This window comes from Anoplopoma fimbria, chromosome 13, assembly GCF_027596085.1.
Source record: "Anoplopoma fimbria isolate UVic2021 breed Golden Eagle Sablefish chromosome 13, Afim_UVic_2022, whole genome shotgun sequence".
In the NCBI taxonomy this organism is placed as follows: domain Eukaryota; kingdom Metazoa; phylum Chordata; class Actinopteri; order Perciformes; family Anoplopomatidae; genus Anoplopoma; species Anoplopoma fimbria.
The window spans coordinates 10,299,430-10,321,660 of record NC_072461.1 but is presented as its reverse complement, the minus strand read 5'-3'; the positions used below and the strand labels follow the sequence as shown (position 1 = coordinate 10,321,660).

Sequence of the window (22,231 nt, the reverse complement as noted above, 5' to 3'; positions counted from 1 at the left end):
TTCATTTTTTCTTTCATGAGATCCGATATTTACCTTGTCGTAACGAAGCGCTTGGACAATTTGAGGAATGTAAAACAAAATGGCATCCTAGAAAAAGTTGGGGGAAAAAAAGGAATACCATAAATGTGTGATTCATTGTTTACAACTGAGACAGAGTCCCCTACAAATAATGGGGCAACCACAGTGATTATCAGTCACAGTTTCATCAAATGTTATTAGTGCTGGCTGAGATGCTACGTCTAAATCTGGTTTAGACTTCACCATAAGGCATTGGTGGAAGAAGTACTCAGATCTTTTACTTAAGTAGAAGTAGCAATACAACAGGGAAGAAATACTCTGTTACAAGTAAAAGTCATGCATTCCTAATTAAATTTAGAAGTATCAGCATTTAGATGTACTTTAAGTACCAGAAATCTAAGTACTTGGCACATTTCAGAATAATATATATTATATTGTTGGATTATAATTATCATTGTTGCGTACACCACTTTTTACCAGAATTTTAACACTTTGTATACTGCTGGGTAGCTTAATCTATAATATAACACCATCATTTACTTGTTGATTGTATTTTAAATTGTTAATCTGAATCTAAGAATTAACAAGTAACTACGATTATCAAATAAATGTAAGAGTAAAAAGTACAATATTTTCCTCAGGAATGTATCGGAGTAGAAGTATAAAGCAGCAGACAATGGTAATACTCAAGTAAATACTTCAAAATAGTACTTAAATTAATGTTCTTTGCAACACCGCCATTGGGCATATGACGTGAATTATAGACCCCTGAACTCAGCACTAGGATCAAGTGTTTGTGAAACTTTTAGCAAAATCAGCTCTGATCATGTTTCCTAGTTTGATGCTTCTTGAGAAAATCCTGGTTATTTTTTTCGCACAGGGAATAAAAACAAATCCAACAGATGATTTTGTATGTGCGATGTGTGCATGAACGTACCGGAGGAAAGGAGCGGAGTACTTTGACCCCGTACTGGGCTGTGAGGGGGTGAGGAGGGTACATGGAGGAGAAGTAGGACAGTCCTGTTGGGGGATCTGCTGGGGCCCAGCACAGGATATGACTCAGCTCTGGAGAGTCTGCATCAATTGTGTGCCACGTCACCAGGAACTGAAAAAAAAGAGAAAAAAAGAATGAATTGGTAAATGTGTCAAAAACGGTTCAAGTTCAAGCCGACATGATGATCGATTCTCGGAGAGGTTCTGCTATCATGCCCAGCATGCATCACTGGATCCATATTCCTGCATCAAACATGTCAGCACACTGATGCAAGGTTAAGACCCAAAGACTGACGGTGTGCTAACTAGCCTCCTGAGGAAACTGTGTTTATTAGTAACTGAAGTGACTGGAATAAACAAGTACGAGATGTCAAGGAGGATCATCCGCTGCATTTATGGTGGCCTTTGGGGAAGGCCCTGCTCTGCCTCCCCTGCCTCTTCCTCAGACAGGTATGAGGCTCATTAGGAGTTCAGTCGGCTAGAACTAAATGAAAAGGACTAGGGGAAGCTGGAGGGAAGGAGATTACTATTAACACATTTCCCAGGTGATATGATCCCTTGAAAGCAAAACAGAGTGACAAATATTAACTTTTTCCTTCTTAACTTTTGCCGAAACTTAACAGAATGCAGTTGAGACAACCAACATATTACTTAAAAAGTCACATGAGAAAATGTAAAATCTCTTAGGTCAAAAAGAGTCAACAGTATTATCTGTCAAGGGCTGCAAAATGACTGCCTATTAAGGTAAAAGTTTATGACTGAATGTATAGACTGACTGGCTAGAGATGATTGTAATTGCTTAATATAGTTCGTATTCAAATGAAAAAAGATGTCCAGTAAGGGTTTTTAAATCACAAAATATCTTTATCTTATACATACAAGTAATAGAGGGAAGCGTAAGTCTGATAAGGCAGTTTATGAACTTGTCATGGTATAGTGACAGCAATTAGGCCTCACAACACGTTGGAAGCTGTTCAGTCTGTTTTCATAAAGCCTATTGTATCACACATGCACAAGCAGACTTTGGCCAGAAAATGTGTAGGCTTCATTGTGCCAAAGGACGGCAGACACTACTGCCATCCCGTTGTTTTGCGGTGACAGGCAGACAACCTCACCTTGACTGCCTCCGGAACGTCGCACACGGCGGCCGGATCCATTCGCACCAGACGGGTCACCTCAGAGACGATCGCCTCTGTGTTTTTAAATCTGTAAAACAAAACATAAATTGTATAGGTACATGCCCAAGTGAACTTTCATGTGAGAGTAGCTAAGCCATGTTCTATCTATATTCTAGGTATATCCATAGTCTTCATTTTCAGTCATTGTTGGTGCATATTTTATGCATACTAAAAAAGGCACAATGAGTAGGATTTCTCCTTAAATAAATAAACAATTATAGACTCATACAAAAATAATCCCTCTAAATCATCATTACCCATTTTGCCTGGATTGTCTCTTTTCTTTTTATGTTGCTGTGTTTGGGACATTTCTGTCAGCAACCTTCATAGACAACGTAGCGACCAGGTGCCAGATCAAAAGCACGCATTCAAGAGGAAGCTAGGATATTGGCAAACATAGCTCCGAAAACAAACCATAAATATAGCGTGACATAATGGCAAGTTTGTTTTAATACAACAGTAAATCTTGGGTTGCCTTTCACCTCACTGGGGAGCACCCTAACACTGGTTAGGCCGTAGAGGAGGGGCCAACTTCGGAACCACAACCGCAAAAATCCTACTCACAGTACATTTAGGTTAAGGGGTCATATAGTGAAATAAGCTAGTCTGTTTTGGATAGTTTATTCAGCTAAAACATGTACCTTTTTTTAATGCATTAATGGTGTGAGACAATGTCATAAGTGTGACTCTGAATTCTCTGCCACCTTTGTTTTGTTGTAGTTTATCATTCAAATTCTTTGAAGGCAATAATGTGCAGAAAGTTATGGATTTCGGCATGTTTAGGAACCCATTATTGAAGTTTTCTAAATGTTCAAATTTGTGAAGACAAAATCTATTACACTTTGGGATCGACACTGATGAAACTTGCTTGGGATGTGATGCATTTTGCTCTTCAGTCTACCTGGCAGGCAGCTGCAGGGCGAGGTAAGGTGCTATGCTCCAGGCCAGGTTAATGTTGTCCTTCCACTGTTTCTCCGTCAGACTGATGTATTTGGACCTCCAGTTAGCAATGCTGGTCTCCACCGACTGTTCCGTGGCAATAGCGAGCTCCTGGGTGGATAACGGGTTGTACCAAATCGTCAGCCGCTCAATCTCGCTGGCCTGAAGAGAGACATCATCAGAATAGCCCAATGAGGTGTCATTCACAGAACTACGTGTAGAAATGTAATCATTTGATGACAATGTTCTTCTTGTGGTTGAGAAAATGTAAATACCAGCAAAGCCAGTAAAAGAGTCCGACGTTTCATGTAGTACTTGTGCAGCTGAGTGCCTCTGTTGCTTTTCTTAGACAGTCCTGAAACATTGTGACAGAGGAAATATTACATTACTGAAGACCTTTTTCATCTGTGAATAAGAAGCATCTTTTACAGCACACGGTGTGTTCCAGCACATCTTATTAATGTTTTACCGGATTTTTTGGATATAGTGGACATCCCGGAGGACAGAGGGTAGGTGTTGATCCACCCCTGAGTCACCTGCTGCCTCTGGCCCATAGCTGCATCCAGACTGTTCCTGCTATCTGTCCCTGCCATGACGGACAGGCTGTTCACAGACATTTCTTGGGGATCTAAACAAAGGAAAATCAAATCAGCATATCAAGTATGAATTCTTGGGCTGTGTGAAGTTTCTAATTCTGTTATTACTGAACTATTAGGCCACGGTTCTCTCTGTGTTGTACCTGGGGGAACCAGCTGGTTGGCTGCCAGATACTTCTTGTCAGACTGCAGGCTGGCATAGAACTTGATCATTATACTGATGTCTTCTCTCAGCCGCTTATCCGTCTGAGTGGGAAATTTGGGAGTGACACTACACAAAGAGAGATGGCAAAGATGTTATTGGACAGGATAATACAAAAATACAAGACTGAAAACTCAGATTTTTTTTTCTAACCTGAAGTAGTCAAAAGCCGTGGAATAGATCTTCTCTCGAAGAACATTTCTGATGGTGGCGTTTGTCACAACGTCGGCATGCAGAAGAGTCAGACCCAGAGTCAGCAGTCTGAAATAAAGCAAAGTGTTGAAACAATGGTATTATCAGGTTGAGGATACAGTATTTCTCTTCTGGCAGCTGATTATTACAGCATTTAAGATTAAACTAGTCTGCTGTCGTAACAATGAGACTCTGTACCGGAATCTTGGTCCGATGGCTGCGACATGTCGGTTCAGGCTGCTTTTGGGTCCTCCAACGCTCAGGGACAGGGATCTCTGCATAATGGCGGTAAAAATCTCCACCTGGTCAGCGCTGCTGTACTTGGCTATCTCAAACCTCTGCACCAGAAACTGTAGGGAGAACAGAAAGAAGGAATAAGGAGGTCATCGTTTCCAACCCTTATAATCGTCTCAACTCTTTTTTAAGAAAAATACAAAGCTATAGTTTACGAGTGCCTGTCACTGACCTCTATCCAGAGGAAGTGGGGGACCACGTCAGGTGCACAGGGGGCAGGTTGACTCTCCTCTGACACAGCCAGAGGGCCGGTCTCCACCTTAGCCTCCGAAAACAGGCCCATCTTCAGCTCCACTGTCATCTGCCAGGCTCCTGCCATCTCACGCATGAACTATGCAGACGGAAAAGAAAGGATCTATTCTACAAAACATCTCAAACCAAGATCCACAATCATTTAACACCATCTTCATATGACTTTTATGAAACACTTACTGGCACTTCCACCCCGTTGTGTGCAGCCAGGAGCCATTCCCAGCAGGCAATAGCCGTTTCCATGCCATGTTCTGTAAACATCTTCAGAGGAGACCAGCACAGATGGTGCAGGAGCTGAGGATTGCAGTCTGAGAGACAAAATGTAGAAACTTACCAGAACTGAATTATAACAACAAAAAAACTTGCACTATTGCTGAAAGACTTATACAAACTTTTGGTATTTATAAGCAGAGCGGCCATCTTGAACATGGCCTGGGTGAAGGCCTCTGGGTCTTTCCTTTCCAGAGCGCTGGTCATCTGATGGATCACCAGTTTGTTGAGGTCCGACTGGCTGTGAGTCGCCTCAGAGAACTGGATCATACCAGCCACCTAGACAGAACATAAGCAGGTGTGAATCATACTGTGTGCAGAAAGTCTAGGAAAGTCACATCATGTTAATATTGACAAGACTTCACCTCTCCTGTGTAGCGGTTGCGTAGGTTGAGCGATGCCATGAAGTTGGAGTAGTCCTTCTTCACGCACGCTGGTCTCTCCGTCAGCTGGGTGGTCTAATGAAAACACACACGGTTTAGGGGCCACGCGGTCCCGAAGCGAAGAAAGTAGATCATAGCTGTGCTGAATCACGTCTATGGCTAAACTGAAGGTGTCATGCCTGAGCCCTGTCTCTCTGTGTTTGGAGTTCAGACCAACCTGAGGGAAAGCAGCCTATGGTTGGCCACATGGTGGGTGGGGGGGGGGCAGCACCAGCAAAACCAAGTTAGCCAAATGGGCAACCAGCCAACCAACCCACCCGTCCATTGCAGGTAAGTAACCAGGCAACCAGCAAATCCGCAAACCAGCCAAGCAACCAGGCAGGTAGTTCGGTGCAGTTTAATAAAGACAAAATACAACAAATGAAGCAAATGAAAAGACAGATATAGCAGAATTCAAGCCCAAGAACATAAAGGCAATGCGTAGCAAGCAAAACAATGTCACATGGACTAGTAAGCATGCACACATGAACATACAATGCTCTAAATAACTAGACAACTGGACTCCCAGTGTTTACAGAGCTAAAAAAGGATACAAGACACTTCTGCTCAGCTTTGACAAGACTGCAAAGGCTCTGACAAAATGACTAAATGGCACATTTGTTAACTTCAAAGGGCCCTGTTGGACAATGTTAATAAGCTTCAAATCAAAAAGCTCTAAGGCCAAATGTTCTTTAGAAGATTTCAGTAGGTCCTACTTTTCCGAGTCCTTCTTGATGCGTCAGGAATGACATTTCTCACTTCCTGAGTGTTTCGCAGTATTTAAAGAGGCTTAAATGTGAATGTTGCTCAGATTATGACCTCACCATTAATTTAATACGTGTAAATTTGGCTAAATTCAGCCCGTCCTTAATCTGGGGAAAAGGTTTGTGTGCAAACATGCAGGGATGCCTGCGTGTGTGTGTGTGTGTGTGTGTGTGTGTGTGTGTGTGTGTGTGTGTGTGTGTGTGTGTGTGTGTGTGTGTGTGTGTGTGTGTGAGAGAGACTCACGCCGAGTGTAGTACTCTGTCTGTTGTAGCCGGCAAAGTGCAGTATGCTCTCTGTGGCCATGGCCAGGCCAGTGTGCTGGGAAAGTCCTGACACCCAGTTCTGATGCTTGTTCAAGTATTCCTGAGCAAGGCACAACATACAGGAATGGACATAAAAAAAAGACAGAAAAGGGGGAAAAGAGAAACTGTATTAGAACAACTACGACATTTTTTCTCTAAAATCAAAATATAAAATTGTTAACCTTAAAAAAAAAAAACTTAACTAATTTAAGTAATTTGGGGTAATTAGTTAAAATTTCTATTGTAGTATTGTAGCTGAAGTGTTGCTTAAACTATACAGACACAACCAAAGCCAGCTGTGAAGTTCAACGTTTTAGTATCTCAAGTTACTTCCAGTAACGCCACCTTTTTTTTTGTTATCTTAATTGAAAACAATTAATATAAGCCATTTAACTGAGTTGTGTTGACCTTCTCTTAAACTCCCCAGCTTTTTTGATCCTTCTGAAGCCAAAGAGAAGATCTCCACTCTGAGGAAACATAAAGGTAAAGGAACTCACCTGTAGGTGGGACTTTGTGACTGAAGGGGCCCATTTCATTGCCTCTTTCAGGATCTCACCACAGCGAGCGGCAAAGTCCTTCACTATGCTCTACAAGGAGGTGAAGAAACCCGGATATGATTATTTATGAAGACGGACTGTTAGACAATCCATTTCAATAAAATGTATCCCTACACAAATGTATTGTAATGTAATGAATCTCTCTTTTTTGGAAGCCTGGAAACTAAGATATTTAATCATATCATGTTATGTAAAAACATCACATTAACTTCCATCACAAAGCATAATGTAGCTGATGAACCAATTAAACAATCTCAAAACTACTGCCACTACTGTCTTTAAAACCAATACTGTGCTGTCCTCTAGTGGTCTTAAGATGAATCAACAGTCTAAACTCACCTCTCGGCCCTCGTATGTGTCAGGAACCGTGATCCTGTAGGGGGTGTCTGGAATGTCATAGTATGGCGGATCCTTGTGGATGTCCTGAATAAACAGAGAAGACGTTTGTTGAAACTGAGGCTGAACACTAACACTTTCTCAACACTGCAAGCTAAAATAATTCAAACTATGCTTTGGTTCCACCATAAACACCTTATTTTAACTATAGATGTTGACTCAAAGCTGCACCAGAGAAGAATAGTGTACAGAGATACTTACAGCACTCAGCGACAGAGAGAGCGTCTGCAAGATGTCCAACATGGTCTTCAACACGCGTCCGCTCCAAAGCAGATGGGGGAATCTGGTAGAGGTAAAACACATGAGAAATATGATTCATACTGTATATAACATGATGGATAAATAATAAAACGTAGGCATCATTAACACTCACGTCTCAGCCAAACCAGAAAGGTACTTGTCCGCCACTCTGCGGATCCTCTTGTGGGTGTGGTTAAAGTTGATCAATAAGAATTGGGCATGTCGTTCCAATTCCTCCTCGTGCTCTTTGGTCTTTGGCTAGAAAGCATGATAAAAATATGCTTTAATTGTGATTCAGTGATACTGAAGAATCAAATGCACTGTCAACGAGCCCTCTAGGCCTTTTGGTAATTGTTCGCCATCACCCACATTTTGAAGAGAAACCATGCTCCCTACCTTCTCAGCCATCATCTGGAGGAAGACATCAAACACCTTGTCGCCAACACAAATGATGCACTGCATCATGCCTGCGAAGATGATAAAAAAGTGAATTTGAGAGAATGCATAACACAGCATGAGGAAAAGAATGACCAGATGTGAACGGGTGTAGAGCCCTCACCAGATTTGTCTTTCTGGATGGCTTTGTCTTCCAAGTATCGAAACATGACCTGGAACCTGTCTGGATCATTGGATCGCAGCATCCTGAAAGAGGGCAGGAGGAAAGAGATATTACAAAGTTTCATACTCTGAGGTGTCTAACATTTTTTATTATGAAATGACAAAAATAACCTGACTCTGGATTGTCTAAAAATAATCATAGCGTTTGTAATAAGGTCAAATATCATGGAGAGGTTTATCCCAGATCAAAATGACATATTTATAGGCAACACCACATGATGTGTGCACAATCAAACTTTCTCTTACACTATTTTAGCGCATGTAAAAATGGAGTCAAGATGTCTCTACACTGCCCACTTGTGGTCAAACTAAAGAAAATCAGGCTTATAGGGACTTCCAAGTAGCTTATGATGACACTTATATTACTTAAGAGACCTTCATGGAGTGTATCCAATGAATTGGTCTGTGGCTGCAGGAGTCAATACTCGACAAGCTGTTGTACTACACGCTACCAATCCAAGCTGTAGAATCATTGGTATAGTTGTCTCTTTGTAGGACTCCGATTTATAATCTATTGTCATAACTATTGTGCTACTGTATGTAATGTGTTTTATCTGGTTTGTATTAAAGTTCTAATTGATTGATTGACCTGACCATATACAAAATAAAACACTGTAAACTGTATTCATAGGCGTAAAGGAGCTGACCTCATGTATTCTAGTCTGTAGACGGAGAGCAGGTACGTGGACATGGCGAAGTCCAGCTTGTTAATGAGGGCTGATCCTTCAGGAGGCGGGTCGAGGAGATTGCTGATGGTTGCTCGCAGCTCGCTCAACTCGGCCTGGTGGACAGAAATGGATAATTTAAAGATTAGTCCGACTGTCATTGTTGTTTAGCTACTTTACTGTAAGAAAAAGAAAAGCACTGTACCGGTGTGACTGTATCATTTTTCAGGGCAGAGTTGTACTGCAGTTCAGAGCGGAGAGGTTCTCCGCTGGGAAAGGTGAGGAGAGGAGACGTGGTGGCAATCTCACACACACCTTCATACCACTCCTCTGGCCAAAGCCCTGAAAGAACACAATATAAATATAGAAATATATATATATATAAAATCAGGAAATGCATGTTGGTATGTTTGTATGCTAATATCTCTGATTTGATTTAATGATTAAGAGCTGTGAAATAACACTCCTCAGTATGTTTCTAGGTTTTATTTAGGGTTGATAGTGATGATAGAAGAATCCAAACATCTGTCTTTATTGCATTTAATGAACCATTTCATCACACAACTCAAATATTTCTATTTCCCCATCTGGTGTGAAATAAATTTGCATATCAATTCTGGTTAATCAGACCTCAGCTCAGGTTGTTAGAGGGCTGGAGCTTTGAAGAAAATGTACAAGTTCACGGATCTTTATCTGCGAATAAGAATGATGCAAAGGTGTTTGTCCCACCCTAACAGGTTCGACAAGGCTTACTAAGAGGTCACTCAATTAAGGTGCATCCCCAAGTCTCTTATTTGATATTTCCTTCATCTTTGCTTGAACAGGAAGTCTTTCTAGTTCGCCATCTTGAAGGCCGTCGCAAAGCTCTTATTTCCGCCCTGAGGAGCAAGGAGGGATACAAAAGAGAGGCCTTCACAGAAGTCTTTTAACGGCCAACACGCCCCCTCATTTGATATCAGTTATTGATTGGACGATGTAGCCGATCAGACTGATCTGATATATCTCAATATCACTGAAGTTTCATACAATAGTGAAGACAGATCACACAAAAGTGTATCCCTGTCAAGCTTTTTATTCTATTTGTTTTATGATTTACCATCTAGTAAAAACTCTTTAATTGTAGATCTGAAAAACAAACAACTTTTGTCCTGTATCAGAAAGATTTTTCTCTTAATGATCTGTTATTTCCTCCCATTAACTTTTGTTATGGATACAATTAAAGTCAGAGAGAGCAGGCCAGACTGTCTGACTACTTACTGTCAGCAATAAACACTTTTTTTACATCATTTATCATCATTCCCATTTGCGTTGGGTTTGATATGAGTCACATAAATTAAATTTTACCTGTAACATTTAATAATCATTTCCAGTGTGAATGAATACATGACCATAATATCCATAATACCCATGCAAATTATAATTAAATAATGTAAACCCCGTCCTGCAAGTAGAAAAGGACAGAGTACACAGCATAAATTAAATTCCTTATGATACAATTCAAAAATGCCCTACAGGAATGCAATACTGATTTTGTTTGTTTGTCATGTTTTTCTTGTGTTGCAAATGGGCTACAACTGCATTTTGTTGTGCAACCCTGTGTTGCATAATGACTTGAATCCTTTAAATACAGAATTCTGACACATCTGACTTTTAAAACCTCAACATTGAACGCAGAAGAGATTTGATGGGAAGTTAAAGTTGACCTCTCTCACTCACTTTATGCCACGTATGTGTAAGCAATATAGCGCATTATTGCAGAACTTTCTAGGAAACATGTAAAATGCTGAAATCAGTTGCTCACCTGATCCTTCCACAGCAAAACCCATGACCACAGAGTACAACCAGAAGTCCCTGAACAGCTTCTGAAGACGAGGCTTGGCCTCTTTGATTGGCGGAAGGCGTCTGGTCAACTGGTAATTAGAAAAATGAACAAAGGAAAATGTTAAAAAAGGTAAATCAATTAATGTTGCATTAAGCAAATGATCACATTCAGTTTGAAGTGATTCTGCGGGAGAGGTAAAACAGGAATTCCATCAAATACAATAAAAAAAAAATTCAATATGCTGCACATTAAATACAATAAAGATAAACAAATAATATTAATAAATAAATGCACAGTATCTATTACCAGACTAGTAGCCCTTCAATAGGTATTTAATTAAATCTTCTAAGAGATTAGCTGAATTGTGAAGAGTTAAAGATTTTAGTCAGTCACAGCACTTTTTGGTCTGTTTGATCTGGTCTATTTGTTCAGGAGGAGCCGACATCAAAGTTCAGTTTTGTATTCAATTCTTTGCTCTTAGTCCTACTAACAGAAGCAACACAGCACCTCCCGCCAGCCCACAGCAAAGGTAAGACATGTAACAGAGTGAGGCTGCTATTAAGGGATTTTTTACAGAAAATCTTTTGTATCTTTTAGCCAGTGACGCTGTGATTTTATTCCTACAGATTTATTAATACGTAACGTCATTGAATCTTCTAAATGTTGATCAGATTATTAATGAGGCCATGCTAAATGTCCATTCCCTGTGCCTCAGCCTTCAGCATGTGGGTCATAACAGTCATCTCTGTGGCCTCTCTGCTGGTCGGTCCATCCCTGGCTGGGATCAAAGACCTCAGCACTCACTTCACTGACCCTGAAGCGGAACCCCGAGGCTTGGAACCAGAAGGGGCCGTGGACATGGATGCCATCCCCTTGGAGTTCCACAAAGAGAACACCGTTACTAATGACCTTGTTTTTGACGGCTTTGAGGATGAAGATTATATTGATTTTGATAAGATCCTGGCTGCGGGTAGCGACGACTACATGTGAGTACCGACGGTTCTTACGTCCCGTGGATCAAATCAAAAATAAAATGTAGAGAAAAACAGTTGAGGTTTAAAGATATGAAGTGACACAGTAAAAATATATATACAAAATACTTGCATATGGTAGGCCTAACATAGACAACAATATCATATAATTGGAGCAATCTTAGTTTCTTCATCTTGGTGAGAGTTTATTTTATTAACTCTATTCATTGCTGGGAATGTTGGGACGTTACTCATAAAGAAGCTACTGTTGCTTTCAGTCTCTAAGTTATTCTGCTTTTGAATGGCTGGATGATGAGCTAATGATGCGTTTCAGAGAAGGGGATGAGATAGATGAGATCGCCACACCGGCTCCAGACATCGACATCTTCGCCGAACCCTCCGACCCCAAGATCCGCCGCGCCAGACTCCTGCGGCTGTTCCATGGTCGGTCCCGCCTCCAACGCCTCAACATAGTCAACGCGCATTTCGGATTCAACCTCTATCGGAGTCTCCGCAACAACGTCAACCAGACCGACAACATCCTGCTGGCGCCTGCTGGGATCTCTGTCGCCATGGGGATGATGTCTTTAGGGGCGGGACCTGGAACCCGGGATCAGATCTACAAAACCCTCGGATTCGCTGAATTTGTCAATGCGAGCCATCACTATGACAACACCACAGTCCACAAGCTCTTCAGGAAGCTGACGCACAGGCTCTTCAGGAGGAACTTTGGCTACACGCTGCGCTCTGTGAACGACGTCTACATAAAAAGGGACGTTGCGGTGAAAGACTCTTTCCGTGCAGAGACGAAGGCTTATTATTACGCCGAGCCGCAGTCGGTGGACTTCCAGGACCCTGCCTTTCTGAACAAGGCCAACCGTCGCATCCTAAAGCTGACCAAAGGGCTGATCAAGGAACCGCTCAAGAGTGTGGACCCAAATATGGTCCTGATGCTGCTCAACTACCTGTACTTCAAAGGTGAGAGATAATCAAGTGATGCATTTGTTGCAAAAGTTTGAGGAAAGTAAATGTACAGCACATCTGTCCGCTTTGTTGTTGTGATTTGAGTCTCAAAGTAAACATATGACTCTTGTTTGTATAAACAGGTACATGGGAACAGAAATTCCCCAAAGAAATGACTCACTATCGCAACTTCAGAGTCAACGAAAAGACAAACGTACGCGTGCCGATGATGACCAACAAGGGGAACTATCTGGCTGCTGCCGACCACGAGCTAGAGTGCGACATCCTGCAGGTGGGTGGCCTCACACTGATTTCAAATTTCAACTTGGTCCCTGAAGAGAAACAGCGTACATGTCTATAAACAAGATGTTCTTATTTTTCAGCTCCCCTACACAGGAGAAATCAGCATGCTCATTGCCTTGCCGAGTAAGATCACCGGCATGAGGACCTTGGAGCAGGAGATCTCTCCCACTGTTGTCAACAAGTGGCTCAAAAACATGACAAACAGGTCAGCAGCGTTCTCACAACAAGCTAATAAATAGCTGAGAAGCGCACTATACTATTAACTTCCATAGTTAACTGTCTTTGGGTGAAAATGCTGAATATGTTGAGACCTCGTCGAGTTTTAAAAGCTTTTTCTGTGCTTCCCTTCAGGACTCGAGAGGTGGTGTTACCTCGGTTTAAACTGGAGCAGAACTATGACTTGATTGCAAATTTGAAGGCGATGGGCCTCACTGACTTGTTCCAGGAGAGTGGAGATTTCACTGAAATGACCTCCGAGAAGGTCTCCATGAACTGGGTGAGTAAAGACCAAATCAGTCATGAGGCAAACATCTAAACAAAAGAAATCAAAAACAATCCAGGCTATTTCAAGCTAATGGAAGCCCTCTGGTCTCCTTCCACAGCTGAAGCACCAGGGAACCATCACTGTGAATGAGGAGGGGACGGAGGCTGCTGCTCTGACCCAGGTGGGCTTCATGCCCCTCTCCTCTCAGATCCGCTTCACTGTGGACCGCCCCTTCCTCTTCCTGATCTACGAGCACCGCACAGACTGCCTAGTGTTCATTGGCCGGGTGGTCAATCCTTCACAGAACTAAACTTGACCAAAAAGCCCCTTTAAACAGCTAATATATTCCCTATAATTGGTTTGGAACATCCAACTAAACCCTTACTGATTTAAATACCTGGGGTGTTGTTGTTTTTTTAATAATAAATTACGTTATTATTATTTTTACAATATGTGAGAATGGAACCTAAAGTAATGAGTCTTTATCTGTATGTAGTCTCTCAATTCACATTTAAACTTCTCCTATCTTATTTCTCAAAGTGTTGTGAGTCTGCCGGAGTGACTCAACAAATGTTTGTTATCTGTCTGTTAATGTTTTATTTTTGTGCAATTTGGCAAGTGGATTAATGTGTTCCAAAAAAAGGACATTATGTAAAGGTCAATACCCTAATGTCGTACTGTTATAATTGCAGAGAGACTATGAAAACATGAATAATACATGAGGGGAAATAAAACATTATATTAAACTACTAGCCAAGGATTTCTGTGAAAATTATAAGGGGAGAGCATTAATGAAAAAAAATGGTTTTCTGTATCTTATTATTAATTGTAATTATATAATTATAAAACTACATATACATGTATGTAAATGTTTATGTTCTGAAACAGTCTCAATTTAATAATGATGGTTCTAAACGACTTACATACGTAAACAAGAACATCAACAAGCGATCTGTCAGAGCCAGCTGCAGTAAAAGTTTGATGTTTTCTAAAGGGACTCTGGTGCTTGAAACACTACCGCTTTCATCCACGATGACCGCCAAAATCAACACAACATGAAAGTTCCCTGTAGTGGCTTTAACAATAGTAACTACAATTTTTTAAACCGCATTCAGCAGTGAACTGGTGACACAGATGTTTGTTCTGCAGCTAACAGGGTAAATATTTGTCGACAGAGTTAAAGGCTAACTAAACTCTAAGCACTGAAATACTGTAGATCATTTCATTTTGGTATTTCAACACAAATTCGTGTCAAAATGAATGTTCATTGTCCCCAAAGCTGTTTGTACAGACATCGCGTACTCACCACAGCTATCACTGGAATGAGGACTCCAAGATTTCCAGCACTACTTGATGCCTACGGGAGAAAAAGAGCCATTACGTATTCCCCAACTTTGCTGCAGTCAGTTTCCTGTAGTGTTTAGATGCATTTAAATCACGTACCTTCAGCGCTGGTCCTTTGTCTGAGGCCCTCTCACTGGCCCTCTTTCCTTCCAGGCCCAGCTGGACAAACAGCTCTAAAAGATTCACCATCAGCTCATCCACAAGTTGCTCCCCCTGGAGGTTGGCTGCAATGTTGGCCAGAGCATTTATCACTGCCAGAGAGCAGTGCCTTGGGGGGGAGGCATAGATGGAGGGAACAGTTTAACACAGTTACATGTAGACACCTGTGTACAAGTGGTATTTTTTGTAGATATTTCTTTATCAACTTCTATCTATCCAATGTAACAGAACACGATGTATTTCAAATCAGGAGAATGTGCATTACTACTGTAATCTACTACTGCTGACTACTTGAGCAAAGAGGAACCATCGTTAATGATCTGAGAGCAGATGCTGACCTGTAGCCGTGGTCTCTGTAGTCTTTGGTAGCCGAGTAGACCACTGAGCTGGCCTGCACACTGATCTGCTGGAAAAGGTTCCACCCCTCCTGGTAGATGTATTGCTAGAAGACAAACAGACGGGAGTAAGACTGCACAGGGAGATTTTTTGGGGGGAGTTTTTTCCTTATCCTTTGCGAGGGTCCAAGGACAGGATGATGTTGAATATTGTACAGTTTGTGAACACCTCGTGGAAAATGTTTAGATTTGTGATAATGTGCTATGCAAATTGAACATTTAGAATTTTCTAGAATTTTCCCTAAATTCAAAAATAGCATGACTACAGAGGAAGGCATTTAGTAAGTAATCTGTATCCACTGTTTAACGTCAGATCCTTTTCCAGTCCTAATTGTAGTCTCTGGGTACCCTGGCTGTCTAAAACACCCCATTACACTCTAAGGGGGAGTCAACGAGAATACTGGAATCTATTGTTAATGCACACTGTAATGAGCCAGTAAACAGCAGAAAGCAGGTTTCCGGGAATTAATTACCATGTGTCAGCCCCACTGGGTTAAGACAAAAAGGGTTACATTGCTTCTATTTAAGCAAATGTCTAACAGAACACTGTTACAATGAATTACATCTGCATTCCCTCTCCAACTGTATCAATGGTTTACACATTTAATTGATCTCCTGGTGGTTATGTGTTGCCCTAATAACCCTTTTCAACCATAAATGCTTCAAATGATGTCGGAAAGAAAATGTGTTAACATGTGCGCCTTTAAACTCACATTTCCTGTAATGACCATGCAGCCAAGCTGGTCGATGATGAGCACATCCAGCGGTGATGGAGGCTGGCATAACTTTTGCTGAAGGATTTGTAGGATGTGCTCCATGACTTTAGGAGTGTCTCTCAGGGCCACTGCAATGTGGCCCAGTGCTCGAATGGTGTGATCTCGGATCAAATGGGCGTCCCTGGCAGAGAGGCTTTTATCAGTATCAAGGATTTTAAAATATCAACGAATAGAAGGCACAATGAAGCTTTTTCCCCCCGAACCAGAAATGTTGCTCACTTTTCATTCTCCTGTGAAATGTACAGCCGGTTGGACAGACTGGCCAGAAAGGCCGCAACTATCTCATTGTCCATGGTCAGACCAGCTTTCAGACATCTGACAGATAAGAAATACACACAGAGATGAACAATGACAGTTTATAAAAAAAAAAGCACATAAAAATCTTATCTTCTAATCACAGCTGTGTCGGGTGTTTGAGTCTGACCTGCATATGTTGTCAATGGAAATGTCTCTGAGCTGCTCGTACATGGACGGCTGATCTCTCCTGTTGGACAGCAGGTTGAAGGTGGACTGAGAGTGCTCATTGGTCACATTTATCCTTATTTCTCCTGTGCCTTAAAAAGAAGAAAAAAAAGAGCACAAAGAGTGAAACATCGACAAAAAGAGCATTAAAAACAAGCGGTTTTAAATGTGTTACAATTTAAAACATTGTAGAAAATATATCCTGCAGAGAACAGAACAGGGCTTATTGTAGTGCCAAATGTAAAGAGCATGTTATCTTTTAGAATACAGCAAATTAGCAGCTAATCTATAAAATACAAGTACACTGAGAAGCACCAGTAACCTGAATTGCATTTCTAATATTCTGTATTTGCAGCATGTCATCATCGAACCGTCTGTGCCGATCAATACTGGGTGAGAGTCGACTGTGACAACTGTTATTGACTTATGTTTGTCACTGTCATCAGCTACAGCACATTTGTCCCATTCACTTTTAGCTCTGGTCATTTGTGCTACATTTGAGATCATAAAGGTTCCTCCAGGACATAGACGTGGACACATTATATTTTTTGGGTATTTTTTTTTGCTTTTGTTTCAATTGTGACTTAAAATTTTTGATTGATTAAATGTTAGATTCAAACTCCTATGAGTTTCTATCCGGAGGTACTTGCATCCCTCAAATTCTGTAGTCAATAATAAATAAATAAATAAATAAATATCTGTACCTGTGGTGTACTGGCTGTGATACTTATAGAGTTTTATAAGGACAGGGGAAGGAACCAGCAGGAAATCCTTGAGAGAGGTCGAGGCAGAGGTAGCGACTACTGGAAACGTCTCAGTTAGACGACCCAGGCCCTGAAAAAGAGAGGGAGATGGTCAGAGGAAATTACACCTAAAAAATAATAGCACTTCATGACCTGCAACACAGGTCTGGGTCAGCTTCAAAACCAGGTGATCACCAGAATACTCGCTTACTCTTAATAAAGTCATTTTCTAGACAAAACCCTGTGATGTGGTGCCTTGTGTAACATTTTTGTTCTCTTAGAGCAAATATCTTAGCATTCTGTCTACCGGGTAGTATTATACCTGTAGGCAACAGATGAGCAGGGGCATGTGAGCAATGATGATTTTACTGGAGGTTTTGGACTGCAGTTTCTCCGAAAGTTTGGTGCACAAATTTTCGGCTCCTGAAGCAAACAAAAAAAAAAAGACACCGTGGAAGGAAAAGTGATGCAACCGAAGCAAATAAACACATCCAGTATGTGATTAGGACATCTGAACACAGTGCTCCGTGCACACTCTGCTACAATCGATTACCTTGCTCATCTTTGACAGCCCACACCATGAGGTCCACGCAGGCGGCGTTGGCTTGGCAACGGAGCTTGAGGGGGCTCTGCTCCACCGGCAGCCCCCGTGTCATGAAGTACCCGCTGCAGCTCCGACTGGCTGCTGCTAAACTGTTCCAGCACAAAGTCATGCACTTGCCGTACAAATGCTGGCTGCAAATCTGAGAAACATGAAGAGAGTATTTGTCAGAGTAATGATAATAATATTAAACAGAGGTTACAAAGTGCTTTACAAGAGTGTAATGGCAGAAAAATAATGAGGGGGGGGGGGGGGGGGGGGGGGGTTTGGTGACAAGCCTGGCTGCTGCATTCTGGACAAGCTGTAACTTCAGTAAAATCTGTTGACTCAGACATGTGTCGATAGAGTTATAATAGCCCAAACGAGAGGAAATGAAAAGCACGTAGGCGATCTCTGTTTTTCTACTGGATAGAATTGATCTGATCTTGGAGAGTCTCCTGAGCTGCAGAAAACAGGACTGGACAACTGTGTTAACGTGCTTGTTCAAGCTGAGGGTATTATCAAAGATGACACCAAGGTTTTTGGACAGTTTTGGATCAGAGAGCTCAGATGAAATAGTCTATTAACAGACCACTTAACAGACCACAATACAACAATAATTGCAGGGGCTGTGTCTAATGCATAATAAATGAGCTATTCGTGATGCTTTACCTTTCATGTAGTACAGTGTGTCCCGCAGCATTTTGAACACGCACACATACAGAGTGTCACTGAAGGTTTTGTAATAGAGGTTGATTCCAGGATTAGACTAAACAACAAACAGATAAGACAATGACAAATAATATTAATAAACAGATAAGGTATTAAACTTTGAATTTACCATTTATAACTTTTTCTACAGACAGTACAGTTGCATAGTTACCGCTGTAACCTCTGTCATAGCGGTGTCCAGAGCTTTCAAAAACGAGTCGGACACAAACTTCTTCACCTGAAAATCGACAATAGGCACAACCACTGGTAAGGATGCAATATTCGTACAGAGAATGTGACACAGCAGATCTTGGTGAACGGGTAGTGGCCTACTGTACCATGGCCAGGAGCTGTCGGAGCAGATCTATCGGCACCTCCACCTCGTTTTCAGCTCCCATGAATAGCGGAGACACTGAGAAACTGGAGCTGACTGTAGAGAAATAGTAGTCGGGATCTACTGTGCTGCTGTCAGGGAGGTAGGCGCCTGAAATAAAAGAGATGACAAGACACTTTTACTGTAAGCATGACTGGATATCATTCATATAGGATACATACAAGTGCAGATTAGCCATATGCAAGTACAAAGTTGTTACATATTATAATGTGATGACCCACAATGATGAGCTAGGATGAGTTGACAGACATTGGTCAAACATAAATCTAATCGAAGCAGCTTTTGTTTCTTGATCTTTACCTTCAAAGTAATGTTGTCCGGCGGCTGTAGGAGAGCAGGGTGAGTGGCCCCCAGGATCTGAACAGACCTATGAGACAGCACATTACAGAGCATTTCTTTAACCACTAACTTAACACAACTTAGTCAGTGAAAAGCTCTCTCTCTATCATACATTTGTATGAAATGGCCATAATTAGTCTATGAATGACTGAGTTATGACCAAAAGCCTGTTTTGTAACGTCACAGTGACCTTTGACCACCAAAATCTAATCAGTTCACCCTTGATTCCAGGTGGACATTTTTGGTAAATTTCAAGAAAGAGCATGTGAGCCACACTCACACACTCACACTCACACACACACTCACACACTCACACACTCACACAACACACACACACACACACACACACACACACACACACACACACACACACACACACACACACACACACACACACACACACACACACACACACACACACACACACACACACCTGTGCAGATGGATCCAGGATGGTGCCAGTGGATCTGCGCAGGCTGTCGCTCTGGCACACTGTGAGCAGCGAGGACGGCATGATGGAGCGAAAGTCGTTGAAGGACCTGCGCCGCACGCCCTCGGTTTCCTCTGTGACGCAGCGGGCCTGAGGCGAGTCTTTGGGGAACAGCTTGGACAGCAGGGCTTCGTCTGTGTAGCTGTAGCGGCCAAACGCTCGAGTCAAGCCGAGCAGGCTGGGAATGATATACCTGCACAAGAAGACTGAAGACAAGAGAGCATCCATGAGGCTTTTTTTGTTTTTGTTTTAAAGGACTAATGTTAACGAATTACCTGTGTGTGTGTGTGTGTGTGTGTGTGTGTGTGTGTGTGTGTGTGTGTGTGTGTGTGTGTGTGTGTGTGTGTGTGTGTGTGTACTATACCTTTATCATGATTATCAGGTGTTTGGCACATGTCCTGCAGTGACTGCATGACCTCCATTATAGTGTTCATGATCTGCAGTGGAAACAATAACTTAGCACTACACTGCAATACAGCCAAACCAAAGAATTCTTTATTATCAACAATTTTAAAGCTGACCTCTTGTCGGGAGTCTGGGTCCCTCTGAGCTACGTCTGACAAAAGAGTCACTAGACAGTAGCTGAAGTTTTCTGCAACCGGGAGAAATTCTGAAGAGCAGAAAATGACAAAGAGCTACAGTTAAATGTCACATATGTGTCAAGCAAGAAGTTTAATTTTATGGATATCAATATATCTGACGGTAGAATTTAAAATGAGTAAGAATGCCAACAAATATGACTGAGTGCAGTGTTACAGCGAGTAAATAGACACCATAGTAAAACAAAAGACCCCACTGTAAGAGGATTGTTCTCACCCTTTCCTTTCTTTCCCGAGCTCTCTTCGATCCATTGGACCCGTGGCAGCCCTCTCAACAGGCTCAGCAAGTAGGAAACAAGTGTGTCTTTGTGCTGCAAGAGTGAAGCAAATCAATGCACGCCACAAACCACTGCACTTGTTGACAAAGAGCAGCACTTTTGTTTACCTCACAAGAGCTGATAAATCAAAGATAAAGTATAAAATATAAATAAAAGAAAATGTTTTCAACTTAGGTTCCGCGATGAAAAGTAAAGATACCATCTCTACATAATCAGATGGCGAGGAGGCTTTCCTCACTGATCCTCAGTGTGATGAGGTTATAGGCTTTACATGGCCAGCTATGTGTCTAATCGCCTGTTTAATCAGCTTTTGGGAATAAGATTAACATGGGGATATGTGTGCAGTCCTGCAGAGAGGCTGGCAGCAAAAGCGGACTAAAAGCAGTGATATAATAAAAAGAAAAATCATTTCTAAACCATGCATTGTGTGCATTGTTTGGATTTTAAACCACACCAGCCATTACCTACGAGGACAGCCTAAAATTCAAATTTTTGAAGTGATAATATAACCCACACACAGGCTCAGCGGTATGACTTTTTACTGTCCACCACCCACCTGTAAACCAGATTCCACCAGAAACACAGCCAACGCAATAACGGCATCTCTGCGACGCACATCCAGAGTGAACACACCGCGGACTTCCACTGGACACATGCATTGTAGCTTCTGGACCTGAAAGAGAGCAAAGACATCGTTTAAAAATGAGCTAGAAATAAACTTGTGACAGAGATCAGACAGATTAGATTTAATTGTCTAGTGTTGCAGAGGTGTGTTAAAAGACCTGTGTAAGAGTGATTGCAAATTCTAATACTGTTTTTTTTTTTTTTTTTTTTTTCTCACCAGAAATATCAGGAAACTGCACTATTGGTTTTGCATGTACATCACAATTATGCACACTGGTCTTGGGGTTTTACACAGTGTATAACTTTTTTTAATGAATTTTTTTTTTTGCATTATTTCTAAATATTTGTTCTACCTCATCTGTCTATTTCCCTCCTGTGGCTCAATACAGTTAACTGTATGTTGCTATCAAGTTAGGAACCATAAGCTATTATGTTGTAGCCTCCTATAACTGGTATCATGATCATGATTTAAGATATTTGATATAGAGCGTGACGTCATTATGCCTCAAAACTGCTCATTCCTACAAAAACGCATCTAAACATGTAACAGATAAGCTCAATAAAACATCACTGAGTGACAGCGTATTGAGGATTGTCTCGATATGTCCCTTTATATTTTGTTTGATGGAATAAAATGTATTATTACTTTGCCCAATGCATCACCTTTTTCACCTGCCCAAATGAACACGATTCACCTTTAACCTGACCATCCCCGCAACAGTTTGCCATCTATGTTGAATGGTCATTCATACTGAAAACCGCGCACCGCTAAGTGTCAACCTGTTTGACTGCAGCGCTGAACAGCACCAGCCTCGACGACACTTTCTTCTGCGTGTCTTTTCTTCTTCTATCGCAGGGAAAATAACTAAATAAAGTGAGTCTTATCTACGGACGC

General features: G+C 41.6%; 2 protein-coding genes across 2 annotated transcripts in view; one reads left to right on the top strand and one right to left on the bottom strand.

Moving 5' to 3' along the window:
* The window catches only part of pi4kab (phosphatidylinositol 4-kinase, catalytic, alpha b), a 28,374-nt gene that overhangs the window by 5,811 nt on the left and 332 nt on the right, over window positions 1-22,231 (bottom strand). Inside the window, 42 exon segments of the mRNA XM_054611307.1 lie at window positions 34-87; window positions 956-1,123; window positions 2,127-2,217; window positions 3,091-3,290; window positions 3,404-3,483; window positions 3,598-3,756; window positions 3,868-3,995; window positions 4,080-4,187; window positions 4,317-4,468; window positions 4,585-4,743; window positions 4,845-4,972; window positions 5,057-5,213; window positions 5,300-5,392; window positions 6,365-6,484; window positions 6,921-7,010; window positions 7,320-7,403; window positions 7,578-7,659; window positions 7,750-7,874; window positions 8,013-8,083; window positions 8,176-8,258; window positions 8,882-9,015; window positions 9,105-9,241; window positions 10,701-10,809; window positions 14,749-14,799; window positions 14,886-15,054; window positions 15,284-15,387; window positions 16,054-16,237; window positions 16,336-16,431; window positions 16,541-16,670; window positions 17,283-17,412; window positions 17,644-17,744; window positions 17,875-17,966; window positions 17,968-18,064; window positions 18,574-18,670; window positions 18,785-18,850; window positions 18,951-19,096; window positions 19,307-19,373; window positions 19,779-20,041; window positions 20,200-20,272; window positions 20,357-20,445; window positions 20,652-20,745; window positions 21,269-21,385. Coding sequence (XP_054467282.1) covers window positions 34-87; window positions 956-1,123; window positions 2,127-2,217; window positions 3,091-3,290; window positions 3,404-3,483; window positions 3,598-3,756; window positions 3,868-3,995; window positions 4,080-4,187; window positions 4,317-4,468; window positions 4,585-4,743; window positions 4,845-4,972; window positions 5,057-5,213; window positions 5,300-5,392; window positions 6,365-6,484; window positions 6,921-7,010; window positions 7,320-7,403; window positions 7,578-7,659; window positions 7,750-7,874; window positions 8,013-8,083; window positions 8,176-8,258; window positions 8,882-9,015; window positions 9,105-9,241; window positions 10,701-10,809; window positions 14,749-14,799; window positions 14,886-15,054; window positions 15,284-15,387; window positions 16,054-16,237; window positions 16,336-16,431; window positions 16,541-16,670; window positions 17,283-17,412; window positions 17,644-17,744; window positions 17,875-17,966; window positions 17,968-18,064; window positions 18,574-18,670; window positions 18,785-18,850; window positions 18,951-19,096; window positions 19,307-19,373; window positions 19,779-20,041; window positions 20,200-20,272; window positions 20,357-20,445; window positions 20,652-20,745; window positions 21,269-21,385 — 4,878 coding nt within the window.
* Window positions 11,167-14,194, top strand: serpind1 (serpin peptidase inhibitor, clade D (heparin cofactor), member 1). The gene is made up of 7 exons (XM_054611308.1): window positions 11,167-11,250; window positions 11,437-11,707; window positions 12,027-12,670; window positions 12,799-12,947; window positions 13,039-13,163; window positions 13,310-13,454; window positions 13,561-14,194. The coding sequence occupies exons 2-7, from the start codon at window positions 11,445-11,447 to the stop codon at window positions 13,750-13,752; spliced, it is 1,518 nt and encodes a 505-aa protein (XP_054467283.1). The 5' UTR covers window positions 11,167-11,250; window positions 11,437-11,444; the 3' UTR covers window positions 13,753-14,194.

Bases quoted from the DNA above. Each gene is read 5' to 3' on its own strand.
- serpind1 (XM_054611308.1), top strand. From the start codon at position 11,445: ATGTGGGTCATAACAGTCATCTCTGTGGCCTCTCTGCTGGTCGGTCCA. The intron at 12,671-12,798 runs GTGAGAGATAAT...TTGTATAAACAG, and splicing joins CAACTACCTGTACTTCAAAG to GTACATGGGAACAGAAATTC. The intron at 13,455-13,560 runs GTGAGTAAAGAC...CTCCTTCCACAG, and splicing joins AGAAGGTCTCCATGAACTGG to CTGAAGCACCAGGGAACCAT.